Here is a 9,320-nt window from a genome sequence, read left to right as displayed (position 1 = left end):
TACCTCCTATTATCAGTGAACCCAAGGGCAGGAGACCTTTTCTCTTTCCAAAATACATGTTTGCTTTAAGGATATGGTAACACATGGAAATCACAGAACAATTCTTCACTGTGGAAAATTATCAAGTCAGTATTCCACTGTTCTTCTCAATTACAACCGATTTTAGAGTGTATTTTAAAGCACAATTGGGGAGGGCCTTTATACTTCTGAGATTTGAGGGGAAAACACGTCAGAACGCAAGTGAGCCATAGGATGGTAAGAAGAAGAGCAAAGGCAGAGACGCAGAGATTGTAAGACATAGAAGAGAAGGAATCCAGGAGGAGCCGCTCTGCAGCAGCTTTCCAAAAACACTGTTCCACTGTTCTCTTGTGACCATCCCTGAAAATACAATTAATGTGGTCACATGCACTTGAATGGTGTTGAAAACTATCAAAGAGCAACAACAGTACGTTCAACACCCTGAGAGGCTCTACTGTAAAGAAATCAGATTAACGCTGTGTTCCCACAACGCCACAAATGGACTAGGAGAGAGAATCCTTTGTGGTGGAAATATCGACCATGTTTAATAGGATCTAAAGTGTTACTGCTTGTAAGATGTACCGTTTATATATCTGAAAGGAAATATGCTGCCAAGTAAAGGCTCTTTTAGATTTGCCCCTCAGCCACAGATGAATCAGTTCCACACCCCAGTGAGCTACATGAGTAAAGGCAAAGGAGGTTCTGTGGGGGCTGCACTACCACAGCCCACAGGTACCAGAGCCAGGCCTGCGATGCATTGGAAATGTCTATAGGACAGAAGCCCTAAGAAATGCCGCAGTCATTGATTATTGCATAGATAATGTTGATAAGCAGCTACCACTGAGCAAGAACTGGATCTAGGGTATCCTGAATGACCCTGCTTTATTATTTGCCCACCTGACACAGGGGGAGAAGGAGCAAATAATACTTGGCTCAGCAGTTTATTTTTGCAAAAAAAAAAAAGAAAACCACCCCCAAAATTAGTGAGCTGAAACAACAGCCAAGCATTTGGGCTGGGAAGAGCCTGGTGGCACTTCATTAGTCTAACCTGGGCTCGCTCACGTGGCTGCAGCTAAACAGAGGCTCCACCAGGGTGAGAAGGTTCACAATGGCCTCTCTCACATGTGGGGCCTGATGCGGGCTGAGTCTCTCAGTGCTCATGGTCTCTGCCATTCCGTAGCCTAGTTGAGACTTCTTCACTTGGCAGTGGCATGTTTCCCAGAGGGTCAAGGCTGAGGCTGAAAAGCCTCTGGAGGTGAGGCTCCTAAGCTGGAACAGCATCACTCGCGCTCAAGTCACAGGTCCATTTGTACATACAATGGGTGGGGAAATAGACTCCACTTTTTGATAGGAAAGCCTGGGGAATATTTTGTGCATATATTCCCAGCTTTATCAAGATATAACTGACACATATAATTGGGTAAGTTTTAAGTGTACAATGTGGTTGATTGATACATTTACATATTGTGAATTAATTACCACCATAGCATTATCTACCATCTCCATCCCATCACCTAGTTACCATTTCTTTTTGTGGTGAGGGCTTTTAAGCTCTGTTCTCAAACAGTCACAGGAATGTAAAGTCCAGCATAGGGATTATAGTAAATAATATTGTAATTAACTATGTATGGTGCCAGGTGGGTACTAGACTCATCAGGGGTATCATTTTGTAAATTATATAAATGGCTAACCACTATGATATACACCTGAAACTAATATAAAATATTGAATGCCAATATTGAATTGCAATATGAGAAATAAGAAAAAAATTGAAAACTCTATACTCTCAGTAACATTCACATATATGATATGGGGTTATTAGCTGTTATCATCATGCTGCACATTGGATCCCCCAAATTGTTAATCTTATTACTGGATGTTGGTGTCTACATTTTTAATTTATCCCAATAATATAGTAATAAATGACATTTCTTAGATATTAAATAAAGCACAGATTTGGATTCCAAAGTAAAGGTCCCTCTGCCCAGCAATTTTGAAACTTGATTCTCACCGTTTCCTAAACTAAATGCTTTTACTCTTTCCTCTACAGCCAAAGAAAGTGAAGGATCCTCTTATTAAGAAAAACAACACTTATGCTCCCACAGCAACCAGCTACACCCCTAATTTGGCCAGGGGTGACCCTGGCTTAGCCACCATTGCTAAAAGTGCAACCATAGAACCGAAAGAAGTCAAGCCAGAAACAAAACCACCAGAACCCAAGAAAACCTTTAACAGCGTCAGCAAAATTGACCGGCTGTCAAGAATAGCCTTCCCACTGCTATTTGGAATCTTTAACTTGGTCTACTGGGCCACATATTTAAACAGAGAGCCTCAGCTAAAAGCCCCCACCCCGCATCAATAGGTCCTTCTGTTCACATTCTGTTGTTCCGTCCTCTACACTGGGAATTGCTTTCTGTTCTCAACGCAGTGATTCCCATCTGCTTTATTGCCTCTGTCTTAAAGAATGTGAAGGTTTCCTTATTTCCATAATTCATACAAGAACAACAGACCCCTGACTGGCAGTTCAGAGCAGAGCAGAGCATCCAGCTGAGAGATGGGATTCTGAGAGAGGGAGAGAGGGATAGAGAGAGAGCGCGCGCGCACAAAATCACAACAGAAGGAGACAGAACGAGAAAGAGGAGGGAAGGAGGAGGAAGTAGGTCCAAAGATGTGAGGAAAAGTAGAAGGAAAAAAAAACAACAACTGTAACTCCAGGTCATCTGTAGATATATATTTCCAAATATTCTAAAAAAACAAAAAAAAAGAAGATACTGTATATGTCAAAAATATTTTTATGTGAAGGTGTTTAAAAGAATAAATTATAAATGTTTAATGCAGAAAAATTTTCAAGAATTGATGTCTTTATTACACAAACTATGGTGTGCATACATTTTGTTTTTTAAACTGAGGTGTAACTTTCACATTTTGTTTCCAAAGCTAAAATTCCCTATCCTGTTTCCTTTTACAAATGCCGAATGTTGTTTTGTTGCTAAATGCTATTTTAAATTTCATGGACATTGCACAGGCAAAGGAGCCTTTCCTCACTGTACAGCACATTTAATCCAATGGAGAGAAAGGCTTTAAATAGGCTATTTTGCAATCATCTGAGCTTTTAATCCCTAGTCTTGATAATCATTTTAACAGAGATATACACTCAATAAAAACTAAAAAAAAAAGTAATAATAAAATTAAATAATTTTAAAAAGATTCCCTTTCCCACTGTCTATTTCCAGACAGCACCTGGGTCCAATAATCATTTGATTCTCATCATGAAGATGTTTTTAGAGGGGCAAAAATATTTTGCAAGCTGAAGAACTGTTGAATGTATTATTTTATATAACAGTACATTAAAAGCTTTAGATTGAAATTTATGACTAGTAAAAATAGAATATATAAATTATACATGTAAATATACAGCATGAGACTGTACATTTTTTACTTTTTTTTTTTAAGTTGTGTTCTTAAAATATTGTGTAAGACTCACCGCTCTTAGCTGTTAGAATGTTGTTAAGTGCTATGGAAATACCTTTAGAGCCTGCGCTTAAGACGAGGACAGCTTGCAGGGATCTGATGGGACTAAAGATACATGGGTATGAAGTCCACTGACACAAGGAAAGCTCACCATTTCAAACTATGGTCCAGTGGACAGCAGCAAATCGGTTTCTATGTGCTCACGTTATGCCACATGTCCCTATTTGAGGCTCTTGTAATATAGAAAGACAATGGAAAGCATTAGTGGGAGCTAGAAAATCAACTGTAAATTATTGCTATCTTTGCTGATACCAACTATTTCAATAAGTGTTGTACCATATGTAGCATTAAATTAAAAAAATATATGAAAGAATGTACAGAATAGCTTTTATTGAGTAATATTAGATTTTATTTATACTGTAGCAATATATTTGTAGGTATCCTATGTAAGGGCTTTAACTGCAAGTGGTCCATTAATACTCCCTATGAAAATTCTAGTCTGTTTCACTATTTCCCAGATGTTTTAGAGATAAATATTTATGCAGAAGGTATTTTTGAAGTCTCCTCTTGTCTGATAGAGTTACAGAGATATTTAAAATTAGCATCCAGAATCCATAGGTCATGGTCCAAATACATTTAAAATACTACAACATAAGCCTATCAGCATAATTGCCAAATATGACAGTTGGGATTCATACGCAAGCTTGGAGCAATGTTTTTTTCTCAAAAAGCTGCTATCCAATGATGTTGGAGAATGCACTGCGTTTTCCTAAACAAACTCTGGCTTTCTTTTTAAATGTGCTTTATTGTTTGATTTGGTCCTGCCTAAGTTCGATGAGCTAGGCCAACAAAGGCTGAACCAAGGATGTTTCATCCTCCGGTATCTTGTGTAGATATCATGTATAGAAAATAAAATACAATATGGCTCTAACTACTGTGTTGCTGTTTATCTTGTTATTTTTCGGCGTTAACCTAATGTGTTTATTAAGAACATTTTATCTTCCAGACTCCTCATGGCTAACATTTGGTCTGTATTCTGCTCATTAGATGTGAATATTTACTAGTCTGCTTTCTGCTATGCAATGACTGCATTTCTATCATTTCCTAGTTTGTTAGTATATGTGGGTAGTATTCTATTGTATAAATTGATTGCACAATTTATCAAAGACAAATTATTCTATGTATCTTTTCTACAGTGCTTTGCTAAACCATGTAATACTAGTTAAGTCTTCCTTGAAACACACTCTTATAGAGGACAGTTACTGTTTACTCCCGGGAATATTTTTTAAAAGATGACACTGAATGTTTATTGCACCTTAGTGCAGTGAAGTGGCAATAAAACCTAACATGAATTGAGGTTGTTTATGGCAGATGCATGTCTTGCTTTACAGAGTTTAGCAAAAGCTCTTAATTTTATGTCATACTGTATTCGATTATAATAATAAAGCTAACATTATTCAATAACAAGATGGGATGCTTGACTCTCTTTTCATATGGTCAATAGGACCTGCCATTGCCCCGTTTTAAAACATTTTCAGGCAGGAGCACCTGAAAGAGCCAAGTGCTAGCAGGAATCTAGGCTACTCAGAAGATTCTTGAAGATGTATCAATAGGATGGTGCTGAACTATCATGTTAAGTTATCCTAAACTATAACTTTAAAAAAAGAATTAGTAACACCTGGTATCTGCCAGGTTACCAGTAGTATGTCAAATAAGAATGTATAAAACATTAACAGAACAAAATCAAAATGCTTAAATGACAGTAAACTTTGTTCATATCTACAGTTAATTGCAGCAAATGTGTTTTCTGAACTACTCCGCAGAGACTCTGGTTTAATTGTTTTGGGGGAGGAGTCTGAGCACTGTAGTTTTATATAAAAGCTCCCCTGGGGCTATTACATGCCTTGATGTTTCTGCAACCACCAAGTCAGAAGAAAGTACAGAATCCTTATAATTACTTGAAAGACAACAGAAAAATGATTTCAACAATAGGCATAACACTGTACCTGTTTTCTACAGGCAAGACCCTGTGAGACAAAATCTTTCTTTGTCAATGGCGGCCAGGTGAAAATAAATTGTCTTTCTACAAATAAAACATGCATCTTCCTAATTAGTTATTTAGGACTTGGCAAAATCATTAATTTTAAAATCCTTCAACTAACTTGACTTATTCAATCCAAATAAAACTGTCCACGTAAACTGGCTAAACCATTGATTTGATTCCTTGGCTCTCATAAAAATGAATGTAGTGGATGATGATTATTTTGACTATCAAGCTACATCCATGTCAAGGCTCACCTTAATAATTATCTAAGGAATCAAAATAAGGGTGGACTTGGCATGACTGTTGACCATCTGTTGGAATTTCACGGACCTGTTTATTGGAGTTTTCTAAAAATCTATCCAGCTCTGTGACCGATAAGAGCAATTATCTGACTTGATTACATTATAGTAAAAATTCAGTCAAATAAATTAACTCCAAATGTTAACTTCATTTAATTAAGCTAAATTCTACTAACATTTGCTGAGTCTCTACCCTGTGTTAAGTATTGTGCTTGATGATATGGATGTAAATGTAAATATTTTGGAGTCCTTTTCCTTAAGGAAATCACAGCTCTGATAGGGACAGAAGAGAGAGAATCAGGCAAACATAGTAATATAACTATTGTGATAAAAGTATAATATGCTAAGAGACACATAACAGGAGTACCTTGCCACTCTTCAAGAGGAAATGAAGTGGCCCTGGACCCCAGGTCAGCAGACTTGGGGTATACTTCCAGCCCTATGAGTTGTTCGCCATTTAAACACTAACATTTGAGACTCAGAATCCATCAGCTACTGTGGTAGCTACTGAGGTTACAGAGATAAAGATGACAGTACACTCCTGGAAAGTTCCTAATTTTATAGAGAATCCAAGGGAATCTCAAGTTACAACATTTCATACAACATGTACAACTACCAATAAATGTCCGTGGTATAGGGGATTTATACTTTGGAAAGGTATGGGGGATGTGTTCACATGAAAGTGTTGGCTGAGCTGGGTTTTCAAGGATGACTCAATATTTATCAGGCACTTTAGCATTGAGGATGGCTGCAGGTGATAAGGGACAGACCTTTCATTCAGAGATAGTAACACATTAAAAGATAACTCAGAGTCACAAGGTCTATTGCTGGAAAATAACATATATGTGACAAGTAGACCCAATATGATACTAAAGGAAGCATTGGGGACATTGGAAAACAGTATATACACAGTCTCCTTAGCCTGAGCTACAGTGTTTGATGTCATGTGGGGAAAGAACTGTTCAACATTACCAAATTTCGAAACTATACTGTTTGTCAAATATAATGTATGAGCCAGATGAATTTGGCTAATTCAACAGATTAGTGACCTGTTTTCAGAACACAGATTCGTCCATTCATTTGATAATCACTAATTGAGCAGCTCTACCTCCATGTTTGGTGTTAGGATGCTTTCACAAAGAAAGGGGAGGTGGGCCGCGTCACTGTTAGTCAGCAAACTTCAAAACTTTATTTGAAAGAATGCTGATTATCCTCGTTTTCAAAAGTCACATTATTTTTCAATAAAGCATTTAGGGTCTAAACAGAGGTCAAAGTTTCAAAGGGGTTGTAAAATATTAAGGTTTTTTGTTTGTTCGTTTGTTTTTGGTTGATAATTTACCTGTGTTTCTCTAACTATAATATGTGGCACATGTTATTATAGAAAGGATGGTCTCCTCATTCGTAATCCATCTAAGTATTATTATGCATATAGGCCAATACTGAAGGTAACCAGAAGTTACAATCCTGATGACAGCAAGCAAAAGACTAGTAAAAGAGCCAGACATGGAAATTTAACAGGAATATGAGCAAAATATGGCCTTCGCAGTGGGCTAGCTTCAAAGCAGTACACTAGTCTCATCTAATCCACGGTGTCTCTTTCCAGTTTCAGTTACCTGCAGTCATCTGTGCTCAGAAATCAGTAAATGGAAAATTCCACAAATAAACAATTCATGAGTTTTAAATTGTGTGTCATTCTGAAATGGCATGCTGTCCTGTTCCGACATGGCATCCCTTTGTGCAGGGTCCCCATGCTGCATTCCCCACCTGTTGGTCACTCAGGAGCCCTCTTGGTTACCAGATTGGTTGTCAAGGTATCCCACTGCTTGCATTCAAGTAACCTTTATTTTACTTCAAAATGGCCCCAAAACACAAGAGTACAAATGCTGGCAGTTTGGAAATGCTAAGGAGAAGCTGTGAAGTGCTTCCTTTAAATGAAAAGGTGAAAGTTCTTGACTCAATAATACACACACACACAAACACACACACACACACACACACACACACACACACACACACACACACACTGAAGATCTATGGTAAGAAATGACTCTTTTATCTGTAAAATAGTAAAGAAGGAAAAATAAATTTATGCTAGATTGCTGAAAGAGATCACATTCCCATAACTTTCATTACAGTAAATTGCTATAATTGTTCTATTTTATTCTATTGTTAATCTCTTACTGTGCCTGATTTATAAATTAAATTTTATCATAGGTCTGCTCGTACAGGCAAAAAAATTAGTATATACAGGGCTCCGTACTATCTGCGGATTCAGGCATCTGTGGATTGGAATATCCCACGTGGATAAGGAGGAATTACTATGTAATAACTTCAAGAATGAAATAAGCTATGTTCAAATAATAACAAAAATACTATGACAACAACGCATTAAATAGAGAATGTTCATAAGGAGATAATCATTTAAAAATTAAAACTAAAGGGAAAATCTGGACTTGGAAATAAGAATAGCTGAAGTGATAAAATTACGAGAGAAGCTCAAAAGCAGATTTGAGATGTTATTTTATCATTTGCATGTGGTATCAACATTACCCACAGCTTATGTGTACTGATTCATTGGTTTTCTTTCAGAAACTAAAATAACGATACATGGGGGTGAGGAAGGAGGGGAGACTGAGGATTTAAACAATCAAGTATAGCTGGGATAGGGAGAGTGTATACATTTTACCGACAATGACAAGAAAGTCCAAGTTTTATAGAATAGATGAAGCTGAGGTTGGGATGGAAGAATTAGACATCCACCATTTTGTGTTTAATTTTAAGGTTTTTTTGCTTATATATTTTTTCCAGTTTGATTGAGATATGAAAATCTGGCAACAATGGAATGGCATCCTATAAGAGCAACAGGGAACTGAAGGTAAGTGGTTGCTGACCTCCCCAATTTGGGCAAGAGCCTTCCAGTTCTTCATAATCCTACCACCCTCCACTGAACACTGAACACCCAGAACACTGGCCTGGCCTCAGTAATTGATATTCAAATGCCAACTTTGTAGGCATTTGGAGGCTCCTAGCCTAAAGCACTGCGCTCATCTCAATGGAAACTGAGATATTAGACTTTTGGCACAGTGTCTTCTTCATAGATCTGGGTACTTTACTCTTTCTCTCATATTTGAGGAAATAACAGTTATGTATGTATGTGTTATATAGGAGTCTGTATCTCTCTCTCCCTCTTTTGATACATAGACAGAGTAAGACACAGACACACACATACATACAGAGAGACGGACAGACACACACGTACATACACAGACACACAGAGACACACACACACACGCATGTGATTATTACCTCTCCAAATATTTCCTCCTATTTTCAGAATCTGGTCAAGAGAGGGTAAAAAGCATAACAAAGATGCTGGCCACATTTTGGGGTGTCTAAAATGCTAACATGCCCATAGGTGATCTTGGTTCTAAATGAGCCTTCTCAAAAGCTAATGACTTCTTGTGGTTACAAGGACACCTGTATTTTTT

The 9,320-nt window shown here is 37.5% G+C and overlaps 1 protein-coding gene across 1 annotated transcript in view; it reads left to right on the top strand.

The window, feature by feature from the left end:
* Positions 1-4,956, top strand: part of LOC109375475 (gamma-aminobutyric acid receptor subunit alpha-1) — a gene marked incomplete at its 5' end in the record, with an annotated part of 17,654 nt that extends 12,698 nt beyond the window's left edge. Inside the window, one exon of the mRNA XM_019630867.1 lies at positions 2,069-4,956. Within this exon, the coding sequence (XP_019486412.1) occupies positions 2,069-2,380 (312 nt within the window). The remainder of the gene's footprint in view (positions 1-2,068) is intronic.
* Positions 4,957-9,320: the final 4,364 nt, after the last annotated feature.

This window comes from Hipposideros armiger, unplaced genomic scaffold (assembly GCF_001890085.2).
Source record: "Hipposideros armiger isolate ML-2016 unplaced genomic scaffold, ASM189008v1 scaffold_959, whole genome shotgun sequence".
Taxonomy (NCBI): Eukaryota; Metazoa; Chordata; class Mammalia; order Chiroptera; family Hipposideridae; genus Hipposideros; species Hipposideros armiger.
The sequence above is the reverse complement of the archived record's forward strand: the minus strand, read 5'-3'. Positions and strand labels throughout refer to the sequence as shown.